At 47.4% G+C, this 25,834-nt stretch overlaps 7 protein-coding genes across 7 annotated transcripts; 4 read left to right on the plus strand and 3 right to left on the minus strand.

Moving 5' to 3' along the window:
* Window positions 1-8: 8 nt before the first annotated feature.
* F5J12DRAFT_864852 (uncharacterized protein) lies at window positions 9-369 on the plus strand (the record flags this gene model as incomplete). Its single annotated transcript, XM_051747021.1, has 3 exons — window positions 9-134; window positions 194-279; window positions 348-369. Coding segments are annotated over exons 1-2 (156 nt in total), but the record flags the coding sequence as incomplete, so codon positions are not given.
* Window positions 370-1,644: 1,275 nt separating this feature from the next.
* Window positions 1,645-2,408, plus strand: F5J12DRAFT_864865 (uncharacterized protein). Its single transcript, XM_051747022.1, has 2 exons — window positions 1,645-1,773; window positions 1,834-2,408. The coding sequence occupies exons 1-2, from the start codon at window positions 1,714-1,716 to the stop codon at window positions 2,176-2,178; spliced, it is 405 nt and encodes a 134-aa protein (XP_051594950.1). The 5' UTR covers window positions 1,645-1,713; the 3' UTR covers window positions 2,179-2,408.
* A 1,376-nt stretch (window positions 2,409-3,784) lies between these two features.
* Window positions 3,785-4,428, minus strand: F5J12DRAFT_930031 (uncharacterized protein; the record flags this gene model as incomplete). Its single annotated transcript, XM_051749522.1, has 4 exons — window positions 3,785-3,818; window positions 3,894-4,055; window positions 4,104-4,252; window positions 4,299-4,428. The coding sequence occupies 3 exons, from the start codon at window positions 4,426-4,428 to the stop codon at window positions 3,903-3,905; spliced, it is 432 nt and encodes a 143-aa protein (XP_051594951.1). The 3' UTR covers window positions 3,785-3,818; window positions 3,894-3,902.
* Window positions 4,429-18,582: 14,154 nt separating this feature from the next.
* F5J12DRAFT_709390 (uncharacterized protein) lies at window positions 18,583-18,783 on the minus strand (the record flags this gene model as incomplete). Its single annotated transcript, XM_051740616.1, has 1 exon — window positions 18,583-18,783. A coding segment is annotated over one exon (201 nt), but the record flags the coding sequence as incomplete, so codon positions are not given.
* A 9-nt stretch (window positions 18,784-18,792) lies between these two features.
* On the minus strand, window positions 18,793-19,227 carry F5J12DRAFT_728008 (uncharacterized protein; the record flags this gene model as incomplete). The annotated part of the gene is made up of 1 exon (XM_051741846.1): window positions 18,793-19,227. The coding sequence occupies one exon, from the start codon at window positions 19,225-19,227 to the stop codon at window positions 18,793-18,795; it is 435 nt and encodes a 144-aa protein (XP_051594953.1).
* Window positions 19,228-19,961: 734 nt separating this feature from the next.
* Window positions 19,962-21,082, plus strand: F5J12DRAFT_969131 (uncharacterized protein; the record flags this gene model as incomplete). The annotated part of the gene is made up of 4 exons (XM_051750055.1): window positions 19,962-20,067; window positions 20,119-20,477; window positions 20,529-20,604; window positions 20,653-21,082. 4 exons carry the CDS (start codon window positions 19,962-19,964, stop codon window positions 21,021-21,023), a joined length of 912 nt encoding a protein of 303 aa, XP_051594954.1. The 3' UTR covers window positions 21,024-21,082.
* A 394-nt stretch (window positions 21,083-21,476) lies between these two features.
* Window positions 21,477-23,008, plus strand: F5J12DRAFT_864870 (thymidylate synthase/dCMP hydroxymethylase domain-containing protein). Its single transcript, XM_051747023.1, is given in 4 exon segments — window positions 21,477-21,516; window positions 21,527-22,130; window positions 22,184-22,797; window positions 22,852-23,008. The coding sequence occupies 2 exon segments, from the start codon at window positions 21,624-21,626 to the stop codon at window positions 22,616-22,618; spliced, it is 942 nt and encodes a 313-aa protein (XP_051594955.1). The 5' UTR covers window positions 21,477-21,516; window positions 21,527-21,623; the 3' UTR covers window positions 22,619-22,797; window positions 22,852-23,008.
* Window positions 23,009-25,834: the final 2,826 nt, after the last annotated feature.

A 25,834-nucleotide genomic window follows, 5' to 3' on the forward strand; every position in this document is an offset into this window, starting at 1 on the left:
GGATGTAGGCATTTTCAGGGAAACCGCTTGCGTGCGAAGAAGATGCTGGGACGTGCAAGTTGATGGAAGAGATGTTTGAATTCCGGAGGGTGCAAGGAAGAAAAGAGGAAGGGAGGTACAAGTTCATACTGGATGTGAGGCCCAGTAGTCTACATACTCCATCCGATGTCGCATTAACTTTGAAATCATACAGGTTGATGGAAATGGCTGGTCTGGTCGTTTCAAGAGACTTGTCACCAGCAACGCACTGATACTCAAGGCGTCCGTGTATCCAGAATGGTGCGTGTAGTAGAGCAACGAACCACGGGATTTTCACAACAATTGATCAACAACCAACTGACAGGTAGACATCCCGCATTGCTGAATGGGTGCATTACATTCCCATCCAGGTCACCTATGCTGATCTGTATGATGTCGTCGCATTTTTTCCGAAACCATGTCGAGGCGGCGGCGAAGATTGCAAGTGCGGGTAAGGAAGCTAACGGTTCTGGCGGAAGGAAGATATGAGCACATAGGTCAGCCTGGCGGTTATTTTTCGTGGTCCCTTATCACGCCTCTTTCAAGAACGTTCACCATCACGATGACTTCTGGCAGCAAGTGTACGGCGACACGGATACAACTGCCTATCACCCCTGCATTGTTGACATCAGTTCACCGCCCGCAGGCAAAATTACCCCGTTAATGCCTACGTTGTTCTCTCCCGTAGCCGTGGTCGGCAAAACATTCAACTGCTAAGAAACTTTGACGAACGGCTCTTTACGCAACACCCTTGTGAACACTTGTGCAACGCCGATCGGCGGTTGGCAAGGATGGTTAGTGCGACTGAAGCCTGGTGGGATCATATTGACAGTAGCATGGATACGTATCGACGAGGCACAATTACTTCACTGGTCGTATAAGGGATAATCTGCTTCCCGCTCATAGTCCCCACACTCGTCACCCAACTCAAACTGACACAACGACAGCTGGCCACGGTAGCCCTCGCATAATTGATATTCATTTATTGTCACTCCCCTTCCATCTTGCTCAGTTTTGCGCACACGGCGGAATGGCAGGTCAGTACCTGTTCGCGGCATTCGCTGCAAGCTATCGATTATTATGGCCCTTGGACATGTTCTCTCGCCTCTGTTGTCCTGTTCTCGGCTGGTTTCGGGCTCTTCGCTCGAGAGATAGCCTTGACGCCAGTTGATAGCGTCACGTCCAGTGATTCATCGTACCGCAGGCTCGCCTTCTATTTCCTCATCTGCCCCGCAGGTACCGTATACTCGTAGGTGTCGTTTCTTTTCCTGTCATGACAGGATGGTGCTGATGACCGACAAAGATTCTTATCGGCCGTGGTTACTGCCTCCAAGAATTTCCCGCACTATATCGGATTGGCCACTGGGACGAGTGCCGCTCTTTTTGGACTATCGCCCACGTTTCTGTCTATCCTCGCCACCCGTTATTTCTCATTTTGATACCGGCCTCAACGTCACTCAGTTCTTGCGATTTCTCGCATTTTTTTCCGGATCTGTCCACCTAGTCGGCGTGTTTACGATGCATGTTCAACCTCCAGTGGAAGAATGTCTATCAAAACCGTTCGATACCGATACCGAGGATCCAGCCGAATTGGCAGACGAGTGCACTCCGTTGCTACCCTAGACGAGCTCCGCCGCATCATTCGATGTGACATCTGCTACGGGTGAAGACCTCCGATCACAATCGGCCCTTGATATGCTCAAGGATATCAGCTTTTGGGTACTCGCCTTCATAGTATTTGTCATCCTTGGTTCGGTACGTCCACACATTCGACATGCATCATCATTCTCCACCTCACTTCCCTTCTTCATGCAGTGCGAGATGGTCATTTCCAACGTCGGCACAATCGTACTCTCCTTGCCTTCACGATACTTGCCAACAACAGCTTTCGATGGTATACCCTCCGACGATATTGCTACCTCTACGCAAGTCAGAACTATATCCATCGCGAATACGGTTTCTCGCTTTGTCGTGGGTCCTCTTGCAGACTTCGTATCTCCTGTCCCATCGCATCCGCAACCCAACTCTCGAGGTGCATACAGGAAGCATCTCGTCAGCCGTCTCGTATTCCTTGCCTTCTCGTCGTCTCTCCTCGTATGTACGTGCTTGTGGACGGTCGTCGGTATCCGTTCCCAGGCTGCCTTGTGGACACTGAGGTAAGATATCGACCTTCTGCCTTCTATGTATACTAGTCTTGCGCACAAACCTAATACCTTACAGTGTCGGAGCAGGCATCGCATATGGCTGCGTCTTCACCATTCTGTGCGTCCATCACTTCCCTTCCCTCCAGGGGCTTCTACTTAACACCACCTCGCTTTTCACAGACCCTCTCTGGTCTCTTCCATATGGGGTATCCACAATCTCGGACGCAACTACGGTATCCTCATTTATGCTCCTTTCCTCGGTACACCTGTCTTCTCCTACCTGTATGCGTTCGTCGCTGTGGAACATACCCCGGTCGGCGGGGGCGTGTGCATGGGAGTACGGTGTTGGCGCGCAACGTTTGAGGTGAGTGGGGTTGCTGCGGCGCTCGCGTTTGTCGCGACGTTGTGGTTGTGGAAAGCTTGGAAGGGGAAGGTGTAATGATGCGTATGCGTGGGTACACACGTTCGTTGGCTGGCGAATATATGTTCTCCTCGGATCATATCTGTGAAGTACTGTCAAATTTCACTCGACTGGATCGAACCTGGGGCTGGAATAGCTTGAGTGTCGTGGCGACCCGTGAAAGCTGTTCCAGGGAAGATTTACGGTAAAGCCGACTCTGGGGATGGTGGCGGATAGTGTGTGTTCCCGGCTGATGATGCCGCCTCTTCTTCCGTTAAGAGGTGAAGGGGTATTGAATGCTGAACCGTAAAATCAAAAGCCAATTCTTCCCAGTTACAGTCCAGTAGTAGTGCCTTCTAGATCACGGGGGATAGATCATGCTATATGCACATCGTGGAACTTGTCTAACAACGTTCGGAGACCCCCCCTTCACGATTGGGGCGCAGAACTTAATTCAGCGTTCCTTCAGCCTCAAGCCCTGGCAGGGATCTCTGAGCGCGGCGTGTGAGGGTAAAGTTTCTTTGGGAACACATACGGTCCTCAGTCTCTCGGCCCGCCGCCTGCTCTCGCACTGCAACCAACTTCACTAGATTGTCCAGACCAAGGCGACATGCTTCCTCTGTACTGATCGGATCGGGGCGAATCGGGCCAACTCAAAATAGACCAGGAAGTAACCACTGCTCCTTGATATGTATGTCGTACTTCCAATCGAGCAGGAACTTGTGTACTGGGCTGAGAGGCCAAGGAGGATCCGAATGCTCCTTGGAATTGACGGATTTTGACCATCTCGCTGAGGACCTGAACAATAAATTTTCCAAACTGGGCAACGTCAGAACTGATATTGGCGGGGATAATATATATGCGCACCGACGTTGTGCGTATCATTTACGCTGGCATGTGAGCATATGAGCGGGTGACAAGTCTACCACCCGTTTCTACGCGAACCTGCTTTAGCTGAGTCAATGCGCGCCCAGCACAGGATACGCGGTCTTCAACTGTGGGTCCACGCCGCTCGACTAACGTACCCAACGTCAGCGTAAGGTGTTGACTATCGACAGGCGAGTGTCAGAGAACAGTACTCGTGCATGCATATTAGCCTCCATTCTATATTCGACAGTGGGGATATATAAAAAGGATGGAATGTTTTCCTTGCAACGTTCACTGGACTCAGGGAGGTAATGATGGTGGTAACAAATCGGGGAATGAAGGATCAAGCTCAAAGGCCCCTGTGTGCAATGTGGCTTGGTTGGTCCAAGCTGTTTTGCAAACACCAAGGTCCCCCACATCAGGAAATTAACACTTTATTCACAAGGAAAGAAATGATCACCCACCCCATGACCCTATTGAAACCATGTGGGTGACAGGTTGATGGCACCTTTCAACTCAGCATTATTGCAGAAATATGACTTGTCCATCTGCCATGCCTGTGGGGAAGCCTTTATGCTCTCCCACAGTGGTTCCCTCAGAAGATGAAGGTGGTTCCATACATTGGCCTGCCATTGCATTAAGTCAGTAGAATATGAGATTCTGCATTCCCTTACCCTTCTTTTTGGGCTGAGAGTGTCTGGCAAATACCAAATGCAGATGGTGTTTGAGTTGGTCACCAGAATGGATGGCTCAGTCACTTCCATGTATCTCTCAGCAGCTTCTGCATTGCAGGTTTTTCCACCCTGATTTTTCCCAATGTTGACTGCAGAAAGATGAAAACTTCCATTGCACCATTATGATGGACTTACTTGGGCGATGATAGGCCTGTGAGATTACTGATGATATGTGATCCACTTCACATAACACCAGAAATGGAATTGATATATCTGGAAGGGCATGAGGTCTGCTGAATACCTCCTCTTGAAATCTGGCTTTCATGTATGATGCAATGCAGTCTGTTAGTTCCATTCACCATCCATGAGGGGTTTTAGACGTGTCTTGTGTAGTATTCATGCTTGGGGTGGATGAGGTCGGAGTTGTATAGTGGGTGAGCCACTTGCAGCTTGTTGGAAAATTACAGCATGTCAGGGACACTTGCCTCAATATTTTGCTGTGATCCAATCAACATGTTATGATGCTATATGTGCTATTGGTGTTGGGCCCATCTTATGTTGTGACAGGGGTGGATCTTACTAGATGGACCCATCCTTGTTTTATGGCAATATAAAAGATATTACTGAAGGGCCTATCCATTGTTATGCCCGAGCGCAGTGACTTCTTCAAATAGAATAGGCACGAAGTGCGCAAGGTGGGAGACTATGGGCCAAACTTGTCGTAACCCCTATGGCTGAGTTATCACGATAATCCGACAGAGGTTCTGTCTGCTGGTGAGTCCCTAAGTTTGTTTGCACAGAGAGAGAACAAGGATAAAGTGAAGGGATGAAGCTCAGTTGCAAGCTATCGAAAAACTGCAGATACAGGACGAAGTACATAGGTTTATATAGCCCTAAGTACGAGTACTGTAACAGTCGCGACAGATGCATTGCAATGCATATCCGCAGTAATCAACGAGTTCATCAATGAAATAGAAAGGAATCATATGGTGTCAAAGATGGGGGTAGTCAAGGAAGCGAAGGCTATACTGGCTGTGCAATCAATGCACAGCTAGGAGCCTGACACTGGATCTATAGTACAACATATCAGCAACAATAATGAGTCAAAGGGAAGTCATAAGTCCATAACAAGTCGTCCATCAGCAGGGGCGACAGGACACCGGATCACAGTGGCAATGCAGTTTCTTCCAGTGTTGGAAATACCTGGACCACAGGAGATCCGTACATTCCCTGGAGCATCCAAGCCCCTAGGATGGCGACGACTATGAGTGATGTGATGAGGCACGTGACGCACGTGACCGCTAAGAGCCAAAAAAGGAGAGGCCCTTGACAGGAGCGTAACATCACCCCCCCTCTAAGGTCCTCAGACCCTTGAGGACTGCCCCAAAGACATGTTGGCAGGGCGGACGGATAGGGGTCGGTGAGTAGTATAGACGCGGGAACATGTCCGAGATGCAACGGGCGATGAAGGTGATGGAGACAGCGGTTCCTCGAGGGCCGGAGTATAGCAGGAGCCACGTCCGTTCCGGCATGACCAATGTCCCAGGTAATGACACTGGTAGCAGGCGTGCTGGTAAAGGACATGGTCAGGCAGGACAGGGGACTGGCCTCTGAGGTGGAACCAAAGTTGATCAGCAGGGATGGGGACGAAGGGAGTCGAAGGGAGAGGGTCGGCGGTGTGAACAGCATTGAAGTAGTTTTTATGGATGCCAGCCCATGAAGCATCCTGTAACAACACCTCCCAAGCAGAGTTGTGAGTCCCAGTACCGAGACAGGCACCAACCTCTTTAAACAACTCTCCCGAGTCCACAAACCCTAGTTCCACAGCATGCCATTCCTTTTCCTTCTCCTGATCCGTAATGTCCTTTAGTTTAATTTCTGAAGCCAATGGTTCCTCTTGCTTCGGAACGATACGATCTAAGATCTGGGCACCCAGTGGTGCCAAGAACTCTCCTATTTGTTGCTGATGTAAGTGGTGGTAAGCCCCACCTGTAATGGCTTTGGTAAGATCCGAAGAAGCCTTCTCCAGCATGTCGATCATGATTACTTCGGAAAGTGGGGTGGTACTGCTTAGCTTCTGAGTACGTATCTTGGACACAAGCCTGTTGATTACATCTGACGCTCTGTAGATTTTAGACAACATCCCAAAATACTCAACCTGTTCTGGTGAGCACCTGTTAATGTTGTCCCCGTCATCAAAGACGTCAAGCGCTGTCACACACCAAAGGTGTTTGGTGAGGTGGACATGGATGTAGCTGATGAATGGAGGTGAAGACCATAGCCCTCATACGAAGAAGGACAGCCAGCAATGTCGGCAGTCATCCCTCGCACAAGAACAAGTTGTTGGTGCCAAAGAAAAAGGAGGAGGCAGGTTAAGCGCCAATAAAGTTCTTAAGCGCCCGTGTACGGCATTCTGGTTTTCGACGTATCTCCACCAATTCTGCAGACACCAAAACCATTCCCACACTCGCTTGTAGTGCTCAGCCACACGATCCTACCTTCCAAGATTGGAAAGGATTTGCGCACTCCACATGTTTCTACAGCACTCCCTCCAAAAGATGCTCATTTTGCTAATTCTTCTGATATGGCTGCCTCCACATCAGTCATTTCGCTTGTTCCCTTTGCTAGGGACCATGGCTACATATATCTACCAGGAGTTCCTACCAGCTTCTGTCCTGAAGCATCCTGGTACATCCCACCCTCATCTGCCCCCTCTCAGCCCATCCAGCTTGGACAGCATGTTCTTTTTGTCAGTATGACCTCCAGGAGGACGTTCTTTGGTCGCCTCAGGTCTGTCATTTGCTTGGAAAGGTCTTATGTGGTCATTTCAGTCTCTCCAGTCCAAGAAGCATATGGATCCTTCCTCCCTGCCCCCTGCAATGTCTTCATACCAGTCTCGTCTGTCATTCTTCCAAAATTGCGACAGCTACAGTATAATCTACTGTTCTCCACTCTCCCTGATCGCATCCATGATGAGTATGATGCACATCTTGCCTCCTTGTTGCAAGATACAGCAGAAGATGCTCCCCCTCCATCCTCTCTTCCAACAGAGCCTTGTTCATGAAGTTTTTATTTGCTTCACTGAGAGGATGGTTTGGGGGGGAAAGTTGTGATCCCCTATGCTCCTGTCACCCCACAGACCCCCAAAGCTTGACCCCTGTTGACATCTGACTCACCCTGTCCGCTTTTGGATGTACTATATCGGCATCAGATCAGCACTGCCTCTCTGTCATCCCACTTTGGCCTAGAAGTGATCTCTTCAAGACGTGACATGCACAGCCTCCCCCTAATGTGATTCCAGTGTGCTTTCTTGGTTCCTGACATTGCTTGACTCATACTTTGACATTCTGACTGTCTTTGACTCACCTATTGCCAATACTTACCAATCTTTTGACTTTGCTTACTGATTCTTTGCTTTTTGGCTTACTTATCCTTACCAATGCTTACCAATGCTTTCCAAGACGATTACCCATCGCTTACATTCCTTACTCATCAGTTACCAATTGCTTACCAAGTGTTTGCACCTTGTTTTCCATAGGCAACGCCCCTGTACTGTATATAAGTCACTGTACTTAGGTAGCAAAAAGAAAAAGACATCAGAGAGCCCCTCTTGCTCGCAATTTATCATCTCTCAGTAAATCATTCATCAGCTTCGATAGTTGAGACTTTATTAAGGGTCTAGCTATCATCTACTTTGCTTATCATCATCTATCATCCATATACTTTGCTCCAAGCCCTCCCTGAGCTCAGTACAGCTTAGGACATTGAATTAAGTCACCATCCATCCTTCTGTAGGCTGACAGCAGTCTACCCTATTGCTTTCTATCACATTCTTGCTCCCTCTTCGTCAGGAGCACCCCCAACCCTCAGCACTCATCTTTGAGTGTTGTAGCTTGCAAAAACCCTCCCAAAGAACAGGTTCTACCATCTAGGTACCGCATAGGCACACCACCACTTGCTTTCATTGTCTTTTGTGTTGGTTTTGGTTGGTTTTCACCACTGAACCTCACTTTGACTCACAGCGGATGGGGCTGGGATGCGGGCAAGGAGAAGCTGGAGACATGAAAGCTGGCAGGGGATGTTGGAGGCGAGGTTGGGGCATAGACATTGACGGGGGGTACGAGCCTGTTGTTGTCGGCATAGTCGTTTTCAGTATTGGTGGAGTGAGGGGAATCCATTTAATTTCGTAGGTGTCGAGCGAGCCTGTACTGGTCGAGGGCTTCAGACGTGTGATCTTTTATGTGTTCCTCGGGTTCCCATGTATTTGATGAATGGGGAAACCCTTCCATTTGATCAGATAGCATCTCTTACCTCTGCAACCATCAACCTTGTGATTCAGCACAGACTCGACCTCCCACTCAATTTCATCATCCACCAATTCAGGTATAGGAGCTGTGGGCACAGTTCCATATGTATCATTTTCAGTAAATGGAAAGATGTGGGACGCGTGGAAAACGGGATGAACCTTCCAGGTAGGTGGGAGGTCCAATTGGAAGGCTACAGGTGACACAATGTGAGTCACCTTGAAAGGTCCGAGCCTTCGGGGTGCAATCTTATCACACTGGTTTTTGATGCGCAGATGACCAGTATCCAGGAGAATGCTATCTCCAACCTTTGGCACAACATAAGTCCCTTTTGAATGCGATCACATCAATTCTTGGGCTTTTTTATGAGCAAGGATAGCGACATCTCAGCATGAGGCAAGCCACTCTAGTCTTTCATTGACCAAGGGTACTGGTGTTAGCCAAACCTCGGGATAGGGAGAAGGGTCGTATCCAAGGAGGAGGGAAAAGGGAGTCATTTGATGGACAGAGTGGATCTGCGAGTTATGAGCGAATTTGGCAGAGGGAAGTTTTGCTGACCACAAGTTGGGGAACTCGGAGCAGTAAAGTCGAAGATACCCTTCTACCTCTTGGTTGACATGTTCGCTTTCACCATTAGTCTGCAGATGGTATCCAGACAAGAGTTTGGCTTTGACCCCTATTGCTTTGTAAAGCTCCTTGGTAAACAAAGACACAAACTGCAGCCCTCGATCGGAGATTACTGACTCCGGGATTCCATAACAGGAATAAACAAATTGATGGAACAGTCGGGCAAGCCCAACTGGAGTCAATGGTTTTATGACATGGAATGAAAAGTGCAGCCTTCGTGAGGCCTTGATTGACAACCGTGAGAATTGTGTTGTATTTCTGTTCTCCCGACACAGGGAGATCTGTCACAAAATCCATAGCTATTTGTTGGAATGGGAAAGCGGTTTTAGGGGTTTCATGCGGGACAATCGGTGGTGTCAGAGGGTGCGTGACGACCTTTGTAGTTTGGCAGATCAGGCATCCTGCAATGTAAGCTTTGATGTCCTTTCCCATACCTTCCCACCAAACCTCCTTTCTCATTTTAGCGAACATAGCCTTTTGTCCTGGGTGGCCAGAGGACTCATGGTCATGGTAGGTTCGCATGCAATGTCTCTGGTGTTCTGGGGGAATATACAACCTGCAGTGGATCCAAACCGTTTTGTTCTGTCTTGAGCAATAGTTACGTTATCCTTAGGCTCTGGACCTGACGAATCCTTTGATGTGTTGTTCTTGATGCGTTCATACAGGTCAGCCGAGATTGTGTAGATGCCTCTGGCTCCTTTGTTTAACTCCTCAGAAGGGCGAGCATCAGGCAGCCTTTTCCCCTTTGGCTTTTCCTCAGATGGGCAGGAATAAGGCTTGGCATTTGTTTGCGAGTGTGATAATCGGGTCAGGAAGACATCCAATTCTGCACAGACAGTTTATTTTGAGTTGTTTTTGTAATTTTGTAATAGAAAAAGAGGGTGAAACAAGGCGAACATGGGGACCCACCCCCTGCGAAAAGCCAAAGGTCTGGGGGAAGGACAGTGGCTACTGGGGCGGGCTCTGCAGTCTCGCTCTTGCAAGAGAGAGTGTCAGTGGGAACCTGGAGGCAACCAGCCTGCCAGGAAAAACGAAATGGGGTAGGACTGCACCTGTGGCAGCCCAGTGAGCTTGGTGGGGTGTGAGCTGTTGGGGCTCACTGGTAGTACTCCAAGTTTTTGTGATCAGTGAAGACCATGGTCGGTTCAACAGGGGATAAAAGGTAAGGGCAGAACACCTTCAGCACATGAATAACAGCAAGCATTTCGAGGTCATAAACCTGATATCAGCTGTTCTGCGCCTACAAGCAACTGCGAGAGGTAGGAGCAAGGGTGCCACTCGTCGTCCGACCCTTTCTGTGTGAGTACCGCACCAGTCCTGAGTTTTGAAGCATTGGTGAACAAAGCAAAGGGCTTTGAGAAATCCAGAATTGATAGGACCTGGAGCCGAGCATAACAGAGATTTTAACTTTTCGAATGCAGAGTCGTGTTCACTAGTCCATTGATAGGGGGCCCCTTTCTTTGTGAGGTCATGTAGGGGACGAGCGATACTTGAGAAGGGTGGGATAAACTTGCAGTAGAAATTGCAGAATCCAAGGAAGTGACGAAGCCCGGTTAGGTTGTCAGGGGCTTCCCAAGTACTAATGGTGTTGGTCTTCGTCGGCGAAGTCTCCAAACGTCCTTTTCCTATGATCATTCCTAGGAATTCAATTTCTTTGGCTTCGAAGACACATTTGCTGATCTTAAGGCAAAGACCTTCCCTTTGGCAGATTTGAAGGAACTCATGGATGTGAAGTCGAAGTTCTTCTCTTGTTTTCCCATGGATTGCTATGTCATCCATGTACCCAACTTGTTTTCCTCGCTGAGACACGAAGGTTTGATCCATATATCTTTGGAAAGAAGGGGGTGAGTTGCATTGACCAAAGAACATTACCGTTGGTTCAAACAACCCCCTTGGCATTATGAACGCCCCTTTCCATTCATCACCTTCTCAAACATGAGGGTTAGTAAACCCCCAATGTATGTTGAACTTGGCATAATATTTTGATTTGACTAACTTGTTGAACAATGCTTGTGCATTTGGCAACAGGTGCACGTCAGGAACCGTAAACGAGTTCAAGTAGCAGTAGTCTTGAATTAGCTGCTTCTTTCCATCTTTCTTGGCGACAAAAAACACTGGTGCCACTTGTGGCGATGTTGATGGTCGAATCTTTTTACACTTGAGATTTTCATCAAGAAATTCATCGAGGACCTTTAACTTGTCTGGAGACATCGGATAAATGGTTGCCTTCTTGGGTTTAAAGTCATCTTTCAACCTGATTTCATGATCTAGGCCAGGTCTATGATGGGGCAACAGGATGTCTTCTTCAGAAAACACCTGTGCAAATTCTTGATACTCCTTCGGAAGTTTTACTTCCTCCTTAATTGAGGATAAGGCGGCCTCGAGTTCTGTAGACAAAGTGGTTTTATTAACAACACTTACCAGTTCCTTTACAGAACCATCCTCGTTGAACTTGACGGCATACCCTTCGTACAAGGGGACCTGTTTCTTGATATAGACGTCAGTCTCCCTATCCGGTACAAACCCATCATCCCAGCAAGAGATCTTGTTATTCTCCCAATCCATCCTAGGCTTGAACGTTCGAAGGAAGGGCATTCCCAAAAGAATATGCTCTTTCCCAACCAATGGTCCAATGTAGCACTTGACCCAAATAACGTGATTCTTGATGATTAGTCGAACAGAGACCTTTCTTGTAACCCATTTGACATCCTTGCTGGTAAAAGACGTAGTCTTGAATTTAGTCTTGATGTGGTACAAAGGTATCTGTAGTTTTTGAACAATTCACTCTGAAATGAGCGAAACCTCTGCGCCTGAGTCGATGCAGACCATTACTCCTGCCATATAGTCTGGCAACCATGCTCTTCCAAGAGGAGAACCAACTCGCATTGAAGATTCATTATTTTTCGTTTTGGTAGTTTTCGGTGAAGGAAACAGCAGCCCCTTTTGTCATATATGTAAGGGCAAATGAGATCTTGAGTGATTCCATGTTGTAGACTGTGCTTGTTTAGGTTCAAGTATCCTTTGACCTGCGTGACCCAGGTCTGAAGCCCATTGTGGCTTCCATCGTATTCACTGGGACGCCTGACATTAAACTCCCTTCCTCCATTGGGTGGGCGGCAATCGTACAAGTCGTCAGGATCGGCTGGGGCCTTACCCTTACTGGACCCTCCAATGGGGACCTCTGGGGGAATTACCTTTCTGAAGTTCCTGGCATACCAAGATCATAATGCTGAGTCCATAGGCATACCTGTTGGGAATGGGTCGCTTGACTGTCCACCGGCTATCTTGCACCAGTCTTCCACCAAAGAGTGCCTTTGTTCTTCCAACCTTTCTTTCAGCTCCACTTCGAAGAAAACCTTCGATGGCATCTCAGGGGCTGACTCTCCATGACCAAGTGTCATGGACATAACAGGTGATTTGTGTGCTTCTTGTTCTTCCTTGAGGACTGATCCGAAAGAAGTATCAGACTTCTGATCAGTCTTCTTCTTCTGAACTAAGCATGACTTCTGAATCCCTAAATCAGGACAGATATGATAACTGAGGGTTCGAGGCGGTAGCCGAAGGTCCTAGTCTTCCTAAAGAGATAGGTGGTGGTAGAGGTGGATTCCTACCGAGTCCTAGCGGAGTTGTACGAGGAGGGACTGGAGGTTTCAGCTTCTGTGGGTTAGACACTTTAACAAGAAGTGATAACAAAGGCTGAGGGAGGATTTATTTCTTGATAGAAACCTGTTGGCATAAAGTTTGATGGTGCGCAAGTGTTTTTATGCATAGGGAAACACTGAGTGCTGTCTCCAGGGAGGCGATCTATTAAAGCCTAATGGCTGCCTGTAGAGCGATGATACTGATTGAGTGTAGAGGGATGCTTCTCAATTTTGTCTTCGACGTATAAGTCAAGTTGAGGAGCGGAATAGAGGTATAGGGGCAAGTTAGTCTTTGCACTGAGGGAAACCAACTGAGCCTTGGTGAGAGAGTTGGTTTGTTGAAGTTCAGTAACCAGGGACAAGTAGACTTTTTGCAAAGAGGTCAACAAGTCCTGAAAGCTGCGTAGAGTTTTTTGATTTTGTTATGCCTGAGCGCAGTGACTTCTTCAAATAGAATAGGCATGAAGCATGCGAGGTGGGAGACTATGGGCCGAACTTGTCGTAACCCCTATGGCTGAGTTATTGCAACAATCCGACAGAGGTTCTGTCTGCTGGTGAGTCCCTAAGGTTGTTCGCATGGAGAGAGAACAAGGATAAAGCAAAGGGATGAAGCTCAGTTGCAAGCTATCAAAAAACTGCAGATACAGGATGAAGTACATAGGTTTATATACCCCTAAGTACGAGTACCGTAACAGTCATGACAGATGCATCATGATGCGTATCTGCAGTAATCAACGAGTTCATCAATGAAATAGAAAGGAATCATACGGTGTCAAAGATGGGGGTAGTCAAGGAAGCAAAGGCTATACCGGCTGTGCAATCAATGCACAGCTAGGAGCCTGACACTGGATCTATAGTACAACATATCAGCAACAATAATGAGTCAAAGGGAAGTCATAAGTCCTGTAACAAGTCATCCATCAGCAGGGGTGACAGGACACCAGATCACAGTGGCAATGCAGTTTCTTCCAGGTGTTGGAAATACCTGGACCACAGGAGATCCATACATTCCCTGGAGCATCCAAGCCCCTAGGATGGCGATGACTATGAGTGATGTGACTGAGGCACGTGACTGCACATGACTGCTAAGAGCCTGAAAAAGGAGAGGCCCTTGACAGGAGCGTAACATCCATACATTATGACCATATAAATAATACTGCTGAAGGGCCCATCCTTATGTTGTGACTGCATAAATGATACTGCTGAAGGGCCCTTCCATATGTTGTGACACTATAAATGATATTACTGATGGGCCCATCTTTATGTTGTGACAGGGGTGCATCTTACTAGACAGGCCTGTCTATGTGCTGTGACACTGTAAATGATATTACTGATGGGCCTGTCTTTATGTTGCGACAGGCATACATGTTGCTATTGATGGGCCTGTCCATGTGTTGTGATTGTGTAATTGATATTACTGACAGGCCCATCCTTATGTTGGGACAGCATATCTTACTAGATGGGCCTGTCTTTATGTTGCAACAGGCATACATGTTGCTATTGACAGGCCCATCCATGTGTTGTGACTGTGTAATTGATATTGCTGAAAGGCCTGTCTTTATGTTGTGATGTGGGTGCATCTTACTAGACAGGCCTGTCTATGTGTTGTGACACTGTAAATGATATTACTGATGGGCCCAGTCTTTATGTTGTGACAGGCATACACTGTTGCTATTGACAGGCCTGTCCATGTGTTGTGACCGTGTGATTGATATTACTGACAGGCCCATCTATGTGTTGTGACACTGTAAATGATATTACTGACAGGCCTGTCTTTATGTTGTGGCAGGGATGCATCTTACTAGATGGGCCCATCTATGTGTTGTGACACTGTCAATGATATTACTGATGGGCCCATCCTTATGTTGTGACAGGCATACATCTTGCTATGGATGGGCCTGTCTAGATGTTGTGACACCATAAATGATATTACTCCCAGGCCCATTCATATGTTGCCAACTCTGTAATCTATCATAGATGGGCCCCTCTTTATGTTGTGACCCTATAAAGCATATGACAGGCAGGCCTGTCCATATGTTGCAACCTTCTTCATGATACAATAGGCAGGCCCATCCATGTCTTACAGTAGCTTAGCATACTTCCTTGGTCACAGGCCCATCTATATGTTGCAGCATCCTTACCCTCCACAGGCCCTCCCATATGTTGTGGAATTGTGTTTACAGGCCTGTATGTATGTTGCTCTCACTATAGGCCCTCAGGCCTGTCCATGTGTCATGGCTAATCTATTTAGATGGGCCCATCGCAGGGTCTATATAAGTATTGGCATTTTGGCATGCAGGCTACCTATATGTTGTGACTAAATGGACTGCATGGGGTCCCTCCTCTGCAAATTTTTCATCACTACTGGGACAGGAGATGTCTTCATCGAGCTCAAGTTCTTCTGACATTAAGCCCCTCAACTTGGAAACTTGCATTGTTGTGAGCTTCAGCCCCTCACACTGTGCTGCAGGCTCGCATTTATGAAAGTACTGGATATTTGAAATGATACAATGATCTCTTGGTGACACTGTTGAGCAGAATGCATTGAAGGCTTCTTCCCATGTCTTGCTGGGATCTTTCAGATCAATTTGGAGGTTTCTCCATGGCTTTAGTAGCATGAGCATGGATGCATAATAGAATGACTGCTGATCTTCATCATTGCATGATGGGAAATATTGTCCAATGAAGTTAGGGAGGGTATTGTGATGTGGGCTCCACATGATACAATATTTGCTCTTGTATTTTGGATGAGATTTGAGATATCAGACATGTTCATGAAGTGGCCTTCCCCAATGCCATTTTGGACCTCATATTAAATCAGTCTGATCATCTGTCACCGATGCAGCAACATTCTCCCATTGGCATGAACCCTTATCAATGTCTGCCTCATATGTGTTGACAAAAAAAGTCCATGATATTTGACATCAGCAGTGCTTCTCCACAGAGGGTGTAGTCAACAACTTGTGACTTCACAAACAACCTCCTGTTGCCATTTGTGTCCAGGGTCAATGTTTCACTGCCTGTCTGCTTTCACCTTCAGTCAAACTTTATGATGCCTTGACACTTTTACTCACCTCATCCCCATTGTCAACCATGCCAGTAGCTTGTTTCTCTGATGCTTCTGCATCTTCCCTTGCTTCAGTCTTGTTGCTAATCATGTTCCACAAACTGTAAGGTGGTTGTAATTCTCTTATCAAAACAATCTTCTCACCTTGATCCAGGCAACACTCCTCAAAACTACTTGAGAGTTGACATTGATGAAGCTCTGGAAATGCTTCCAACATCGCAGTCACAAATGATTTCCAGTAAATGGGTGCATAATGATGTAGGAAAAGTCCAAGTAGCTGTATAATATGAGCTAGATGGCTTAGATAACAACAATAAAAATGAAGGGAACAAATTGCTCATCCCAAGGGGTTCTGGGCTGTCGAGACTAGAAGGTGGGACCCAGCACTTTGTAGCAGTAGTGATTCATGACATGTGTGGCATGGTCCACAGAATAGTACTGGTGGTATGAGCAGTGCAAGCAGTATATGTAGTTTGTGCATGGCAGTATGTGAGACATGCAGTGTAGACAAAGTGAAAAGGAAACTTGTGGTGACCTTCCAAGTGCCAAAAGGTATCATTTTGTACCTAAGTACAGGGCTTTATAGTCCAGGCAAACCTGGAACCTAAGTAAGACTGAATACAAGTAAGGAAAAGGGTGCATGACAGTGCCTACACATAAGACAGGACAGGCCAGAACAGAGGCCAAGGGTATACTACTAACAAAAGGGGAATGGAGACCATGTTAAAAGAACGAGTCTGAAGGAAGGGAGGTGGCCAAAGCACAGCGGCCATGGGTATAGCTTTGCACTGAGCAGGAGCAAGGGCATGGGAAGGTAGTGTGCAAACAATGGTGGATGCGAAGTGGTCTGGGAATGTAATGATGGCTGCAGAATGGTTGATGATAGGGGCTTATGCATCCAAGGAATGTGGATTCCTTACAATGATGCAAACAGTATGAGTCCTTCCACCCCATGAGATAAGAGACCACCATCAGGGCTGACAGTTCTTGCTTGCACCAGATGAAATAGTAGCTTTTGTTGTTGATTGTGGATTCCATCAGTATATGTGGTCTGTTTGGAATGGTAAGAGAAGCCTTTTGTCATGATTGCTGACAGATTGTAGCTTCGCCCTTGTTTCTTGGTTGAATGAGCCATAATGTAGAAGGAGATATTGGTCATCTCCTTTGAATTGGTAAGTAGTTTTATGTCAGTTATTACAACGAAGCATTGACAGTGATTCCAGGTACCCAGGCATTCATAAATTGATATAGCCATTTCATCCCCCAACACCCATCCTCATCGACAAAGTCATCATCAGCTGTTTCGAATGGTGCATGCCATTTGCAGACCCATTGTCCTGTTTTACCCATGACAAGACACTGGCACATCTCACAAGTATGGTGCTGTTTATTATGGGCTACCTTCCATTCAAGGTCCATGATCTCTGAGTCATAGTTAGGATGATTGGGGATTAGGAGGGTGTGAATATGCAACTTCTGCATCATTCAGGATTTTTTTCAGCTCCTCCACTGACTTGAAACCTGGCATATATGCATGTATGTTTGCCTTGATGAAGTGTTGTATCTGTTGACAGAAAACTTCATCATTCAGTAACTCCTCCATCTGGCCACTGACAGGCATATTCCTGAGCCACACCAACAGGTGTAGGTGGAGACTACCCCTTCCCTGGGACTCAACAAGTCCAAAATAGCCTGTGACCTCTCCAAATATCCCCATGTGGCTATGGACATGTTGCATTGTGGCTTTGATTCCAAATAGTTTGCTAAGTATTGTTTGAATGAGAAAATGGAAGAACTTTGAGGTGGCATATGGATCAAGTGCCATATTTTCTGCACATTTCTCCTTTGATGGCCTTAATTTCTCCTGCAGATCGTCAAGGTTGATATCCTCACCAGCAAAGACCTGTGCAATAGGATCATGTAGGTTGCAAGGGTTGATGGTGATCCATAGTGATGGTGGGTTCAGCATAATTGATATTGACCAAATCTGACTACAGAGTTGAAAGTGAGAGTAGTCTGATCCAACAACATGCATGCCAGTGGCATACACATGTTTTCGCAGTAGCTGGATCAATGGATCAGAGATAGGGACATTCTTCTCTTCAGCTTCCTGCACTTTCTGTAACCTCTCAAGCATGAGAGTTGACAGCAACTGTGCATCCTTATCGAATGTCTTGTGGCTCATTTGTAGATGGGCAGACAATAACACTTGATGACATTGTGTTATTCCAAATGCAACAAAGGAGAATGTTGGATGCCTCTGAAAATGATGATCATGGTAATGTAGTGCCCACCAGATGTGTTCATTGAAATCCACAGTAACTTGTTCTCCCTCTATGCCACCTTCTCCATAGGGAAAAAGCCCAGGAAATGCTCTCACAAAGAAATTGATATGTTTTGCTGTGCACAGCTTGTCTGCAGCATGTGGTCAGCCAAAATCATTAACAGGTTGCTGCCCATGCCAAACAAAATAACCTCCTTCTCTACCCTCTTTCCACAGGTTTGAAAGTCCCCATGTCATCAGCTCACTTGCCATGAGCTTTGACATGTCTGTATCAATACCACCAGTGACTTGTAATGGTATATTGTCTGGTCCTGCTTGACATTGTGAGGTTTTTGTTTTCATCACTGTATGACCATCCATGTACTGACCACCATTGTCAGATTCATTAACAACCACATTGTCTGTAGTATTTGATGGCACTCCTGTCATGGAATTATGAGGTTCTGATGTAGGGCAAGCTTTGGTACTACTGACCTTCATCAGCGTCCTGTGGCACATAACCTGCACATTCTTGTTCAATCATGCCGATGTCACCAGACTGGCATATTATATCTATTACTTCTTCCAGTACATTGTCTTCTGGAAGCTCTGCAAGGTGAGAAGCACTGATCCTGATATCTGTGTAGTATGGATTATTCTCTTTCAACCAAAGCAAGGCATCATGCACAATGCTCCACCTCACTCGAAAGGTTGAGTGAATCCACACCTTTGGCAATTCTCCAAGTCCAATGAAAGTCACAGTTATTAAAGATGCAAGGATTGCAGGTCATCTTGGCATAAGGTCCCCTCGTAACATTGCAGAGATCCCATCCATTGACATGTCACAAGTGCTGACATTGCCATGCATAGCATTTTGCAGACCAGATGCCTGGCAGGTGCCTCCCTGACATTTTGGAAACAGCTTGAAGACAAAGACATGAGGGTACAGATGCACAATCAACAGCTGTTCTGGGAATGTGAGTACTTGGAGTTGCCATGGAATGCACCCAATCCACAGCCCATTTGCCAGGGTGTACTGTGACAGTTTATCACTGGGCTTCCACAATTCATCCAAGCATGCCTGACAGGCAGAAGTGGTGGTATGTGGACCATCAACTTCTACTGCTTCTGGCTGAAGTAGTTGGCCATTGTAGATGTTGTGAGCAGGATGAGGGACTTTAGGAACCAGTTGATGTGAATTTGGTATGTCACTGAGCACCATTTTATGCAGACTCTCATCCATTGCTCCACATTCCCTGGCACAGACACCACATATGCCTGTGGCAAGAGTGGTACTTGAAGTGGCTTTGTAGAATTTGCAGTAACATGCCTTCTGTTCTGTGTCTGCTGGCAGCACTAGGTATTTTGAAGGATCATTTCTGCTGTTTTCATCCACTTGCAGCTCTTCTCCTTCCTCTCCATCATCCAGGTCCAGGCATGGGACTGTCCACCTGGGTTGCATTTCATCCTCCCATCTGCACTTCTGAAGGACACTTTGCCCAGGGATGCCACTGCTTTTCTCCAGAGCTGCTTTACAAAGGAATTTGACTTGGTCTTGTGGGGCACAATTCACTACTTTTTCCAGTAGTAGTTCTTTCTTCTGTTGTTCTTTGCAGGAGAAGGTAAGTATGCCCCTCAATCAGGCAGTGATTTCCTTTACACTGAGAGACACAAGTTTGTCAGTGCATGGTTTTGTGCTCATCGCTCTCCTGTCAGGTCAGACAATCAATGCATGTCTGGATGCCAACTTTGTGCTAACCATGTGTGGACATTCAAACATATACATGGCAAGTGTGCCCTTCCAAAAACATCAATACCCTGATGCATTTTGATTTCTGTGCACAGACCATCTCCAAAAGTTTAAAATCCTCTCACTCTCTCCCACCATTCCCTCAGTACCATATTCTCTCTCACCAATTCTGTCCTTTAAATCCACACTCTACTCTCTTGTCTACTATGCCAGGCAAACCCACAAAACCCAACACTCCCACCCATTTCATTCAAGCCCATCAACAACTCATTGAGACAGGATTATACCTTGGTGACATGTCCTTCCAGGACAGTGTCCACTGGTTATGCAATGGTTGTGCAGACTGACTTGTGATCAAACCAGCTGAACCTCAGGGTGGTGCCAGAAAGTGTTTACCTTCTCCCCCACCTGATGACAGCTCCTTCGACTTGGCTCCCATCTCCACCATTGTCCAGATCGACAGCAATGACTACTGGCTTACAGCAGATGCCAACTATCATGGACCCAGTGAAATCTGGCCAGACTTTGCCATTATCAAGCCATCTTGCATTGTTCAAATGCCCAACATCATGCCATTTACTGCTGATTGGGCCAATGTGATGGACAACCTCTGTTGGCTGCAAGATGCTATTGCAACACCTGAGTTTACTACGAAGCAGGGACTTTTCACTACAGCTGGTCCATGTGGCCCTCGCTTCAGATTGCATCATGTCTTATTCAAGGTAATCTTTAACATCCAATTCTAAATTATTCTTCGACTCACAACATCTAAGGCTCTAGATGCTGATGACCTTGCCATGCAGGATGGTGCTGGTTCAGGAGTGCAGTCTGACAAGGACGAGACCAATGGTATGTGGCTTCTAGTACCCTCTATGTACCTTTCTCATGCCTATGCAGATCTTGATCCTATTTTTTCTATCGAAAACTGGCCTACCTTCAGTGATGCTGCCAGAGGAGGGTTGGACAGCCTCAGGCAGATGCATTGGGTCATTCCTATCCCTGCATATGACCTTGAAGAGAAGTTGATTGACCCACACTTCTACCACCATTATCTGGAAGGGGCTGTGGTTGAACTGCATTTCAACCTTTCTCACTGGTCTATCTCAAGGCAGGGCATCCCAGGTAAAGATGTTTACACAGCAGATATAGTCATGATGCATGTTTTAGTACCTCCTTGTGCATCTGCCACACCCCATATACCACTGAAGAGAAAGGTGTCAGCATACATTCACCCAGATTCCTCTCCTACTAAGCACCCGAAAGTTTGATTGACTACAGTACAGATGTGGTCTATTTTACAGCCATTTGGTCTTGTATTCACCTTTTCCCTACCTTTTCATATAGCTTTCATTGAGATTTGATTTACTACAGTATAGATGTGGTCTATTTTACAACCATTTGGTCTCGTACTCACCTTCCTTTGCCCCCCCTTTCCTTAAACCTAACAACTGCCAAAATCCATACATACTTGTCACTAGTTAGTCCCCAATTTAATAGTTGCATACTTCCATCCTTGAATCTCAGAGGACAGACAGCCTTGACTTGCTACCTGTTGCATTGTCGCATCCTGCAAGTATCAAGCAAGGTTTGCGCCGACGCAGTCGGCACTTCCCGAGTATTAACCTTGCCAGGGTACGAGGGCAGACTATGAAGCCGTTCCTGGTTTTGTGAGAGTTCAGTGGCTAATGATTTAATGGGCCGACCTTCTGTAAACGAGTGTAAGACACCTCAGATAACAGTGCACCTTGAAAGAGAGAAGACAGGGGACCCAAGGTTCACCGACGTGATTAAGGTCACGTGCCAGCGTGTCACTCCATTGCCAGCGCGTATCGACGCGTTTTAAATCGTTTGGCCCTTCAATCACTACCATGACCACCGCGTGTGCAGATGGCGACCACGAAGAATACCAATACCTGAATCTCGTTCGACGCGTCATCGAGAGCGGGGAGTCTCGAGACGACAGAACAGGGACTGGTACACTGTCCATCTTTGCTCCACCCTCGCTGCGCTTCTCCCTCAAAGACGGGACATTTCCGCTTCTTACTACCAAGAAAATATTTATGAAGGGTATTGCTGAGGAACTGCTGTGGTTCATACGCGGGGACACGGATGCGAAGGTTCTCGACGCCAAGGGCGTCAAGATATGGAACGGGAATGGTTCGAAGGAGTTCCTCGAGAAGCGTGGTCTTGGTCATAGAGAGGAGGGTGATCTGGGTCCGGTCTATGGATTCCAATGGAGACACTTTGGCGCGGAATATGTAGACTGCAAGACAGATTATGCGGGACAAGGGGTAGATCAACTGCAGGAGTGCATAAAGAAGATCGTCGAGACACCCACGGACCGCCGCATCATTCTCAGTGCTTGGAATCCAGCTGGTGATTATGAACGGTGCCTTCTAAATCCCGCTCAGACTCACACTCTTTGAAAGCTATACCACTAATGGCGTTGCCTCCCTGCCATATGATGTGCCAATTCTACGTCCATATCACCCCCAACGCCTCCTCAAAAAATCGCTTGTCTTGTCTTATGTACCAGCGTTCTGCTGACCTCGGACTGGGCATACCCTTCAACATCGCATCCTATGCTTTGCTCACACACCTAGTCGCACAAGTCACCGATACCGAAGCACAAGAACTGATCATCCAGCTTGGCGATGCGCACGTGTACAAGAACCACGTGGAAGCGCTCGAGAAGCAGCTGGAGCGTCATCCCAAGCCATTCCCAAAACTGGTGTTCAAAAAAGAGCTGAAGTGCTTACGAGACCTTGAGCAGTTGAAGTATAGTGCTAAGGAGGCAGAGAGTGATTTCGTCGTTGAAAATTACCAGTCACATGAAGTGATACCGATGAAGATGAGCGTGTAACAACAGCTACTGTTGTAATTCTTGGATATCCCCCTGTACACGTACTTACTCCGAGCCTTGTACTTTAGATGGGTATTACAGGGATCGTTCTTGTTTCAGAATGCTGTCGTGTATGAGTACTGTGACGGTAGGTTTTGTCTCAATCAGTCTCGAACTATCAGGCCATGAATGGCACCCAGCTATGACGTCGACGAGCATATTCAGTATTGTTCATCTCAACTCCAATGATTCACTGTGTTTGCGTCCTGAATACGATCGGATGTTCCGAGCTTAACAGCTTCGACCTTCTTCATGCCCAATAGCGATTTCGCCCGCCTTTCTGATGTCTACGTATTATTGGTAGCACACTCGGATAATGAAAGAAGACGTTCGATACAACTGAATCCCAGCAAGATTGCGTGCGCTGCAAAGATGACGGTGACCAAATATCTCGGTCTGATAGGATGGATCTGAGCACCCGGGGGAGAAGGTGTTGCAATACTGAAATCCACATTACTTGTTGTTGATTCCCCTATTAGTCCGATAATCTACACCATCCCTACTCGAGAGCCGAGTGCGTGAGTGCTAGAGTTGGCTATCCTGCAGCCGGTCCTTGTGTCAATAATGGCACAGTAGTTTGCAACGTGTCTACAGCATTTCCGCGCGCTTATTGCAACTTTATTTTCAACGTCGGCCTCATCCAGAAAAGTTTGAATTAAACACATACTGATTTCTCCATGGCTCGCCGAATTTTTGGATGCGGAAAGCCGCCTGGCTCTCCATCTAACTCTGTCTCTGTAGGGAGTTCATTTGCCTGCAGGCGATTATAGTCACCGATTCGCCAAGAAACAGCCGCCGGCGCAAGGTGGTGTAACCCCGAATGTTGGAGCGCCCACAGCGCTCGCAAGTTTGAGGCACATCTTCCGTCGGTCGAACCAAGGCTCTATCGCAGCACAGATTGCTGACACAGGCGCCAGTGGGGGTGCTCAGCAGCAACGAGAACAACGCCAGGTGGCCCCAACTCAGGATGTGTGTGATCTACTTCATTCCGTTGTTGCGATGACCTTGAGTAACAATTATGTTGGACAGACTCAAAAGCCAACCCACAACTCAGAAACAGTGCCCGTGCCGGCTGCGCATGATGTCAATACTGTAGTCGGGCCATTCGGCGGCACCAGCGAAGGTGCTATTGACCCCGCCAGTACCACGCTCAGTCCGGCCTCGGTATTCGTAGGCAGCGAAGTCAGCACTGCTCAACAGGCCCTGGATCGCATGACGCCCATACCAGGCACTGGCCAATTAGCCATCGAGCTTGTTGCACAGGCGGATACTGCGGCTGCCAGCATCCAAAACCTCAGCAACACATACCTCCAACCTCTCAAAACATTTAACTCCGTCGTTACTGGTATCGCCAATGTACGCTCATTGCCCTACATTTACACACAAGCTCTGATATAAGGGTGCAGGTTCACCCCTATGCCCAGATTGCGCTGGGAATCTTAACCGCTACTGCTCAGGTACGTGTTCACACCCCGGCTGTATGCGCTGTGCACCTCACACATCCCTCTGTAGTCGCTTCTCAATCAAGCTAACCTGGACAGGGAGGTATTCGGCCTCCTTGATATAGTTAGAACCGTCTATGGATTCCTTCTGGAGGACGATACCATTCGGAACATCGATAGTATGAAGGAAACTTTGGGGAAGATTGCACAGGTGATTAGCGATGCGGCCCGATTCTTCAAGAGTTACTCGGAGACGAAAAATTTCTGTACGTTGGTTACACCTTTTATCGCAAATCTGACTCAAATTCTTCTCAGGGAGGAGACTAGGAAAGAACATAATGTCGGAGACGCAGACCACGACTGATGGTTACGTCAAGTTGCTGAACGACTTGATGCAACAGTATCGCGACCTTGCGGTCCGGGATATTCACACCAACGTGCACCACGTGCTTGAGGACCTGAGCCTAGAAGGCATGGCTTATGCGGGTGGTGCGAGTGTCAATAAGACGAAGGGTTGTTTAGACGGCACCAGAACTGAGATTCTCACGGAGATCGTTAACTGGATCCATAACACTGATGGAGGTACTCCGCGTATTTTCTGGCTGCATGGGCAGGCCGGGAGAGGGAAGTCTGCCATCGCGCATACCATCTCCCTGTGGCTCAAGGATACCGGAGGGTTCGGGTCGTGCTTTTGCTTCGCCCGTGATAGGCAGGCCGAGCGTCGCGAGGAAGATATTTACCACCATTGCACGCGATCTGGCGGACCGCGACCCTGCATTCCGGCGAGCTCTGGCCGATGCAGTTACGAAGGACCATTCCCTCAAGACCACATCTGACGTCACGTTGCAGTGGGAGAAGCTGATATTAGAGCCGTTGTCGAAGGCGTCGAGTACTATCATTGGAAGTATGGTCGTGGTGGTCGACGCGCTCTACGAGAGTGGTGCGGAAGGATCACGGAGCCACATATTGTCTGTGCTGGCATCACGCGCCGATGAGCTCCTTCATAACTTCCGTGTCTTCGTAACATCCCGCCCGTTGCCGGACGTCGAATATGTGTTGAGAGCTGCTCCGCATGTGAAGGCAACCTCCTTGGACGACGTTTGTGCAAGTTGGACAGAACGTGATATCCGTCTGTATGTTGCCAAGCAACTTGGACACCTTCCAAACATCAGGGACGCTGAAGTTCAGAGGATCTCCCAGAAGGCGGATTGCCTATTTGAATGGGCTCGTCTAGCCTGTGATTTCATCAAGACAAACCGAGCTGGAACAACTGTACAGGAATGCTATGATGAGGTGACCACTCTCCAGTCCGAAGAGGGACGATCACTCTTGGATATCACGTACCTGGCAATCCTGGAGAATGCTATCCCAAAATCGAGGAAAGCTCTTCAACGATACCACTCTGTGATGTGCCAAGTTATGATGACACTCGAACCTCTACCTATGGTGGCCTTGAATCATCTGCGCAGACATTTCCCAAACGAGCAGGACCACTACGATGTTGCTGTCATCCTCGAGTTCATGTCCCCAGTACTCGGAGGCATTACAGATCCCTCCGCTCCTGTTCGACCCCTCCATGGGTCCTTATATGACTTCCTGACTGACCATTCACGGGGTGGAGCCTACTTCATTGACACCTCTTGCTCATATAACCTTGCTCTTGCTACATTGCAACTCCTTCATGGTGACCTTAGTTCAACATTTGTGGACTGGAGAGCTCCTACTTGAGCAATGC

The sequence above is a fragment of the Pisolithus orientalis genome, assembly GCF_024613125.1.
Source record: "Pisolithus orientalis strain OTSU chromosome Unknown F5J12scaffold_65, whole genome shotgun sequence".
NCBI lineage: Eukaryota > Fungi > Basidiomycota > Agaricomycetes > Boletales > Pisolithaceae > Pisolithus > Pisolithus orientalis.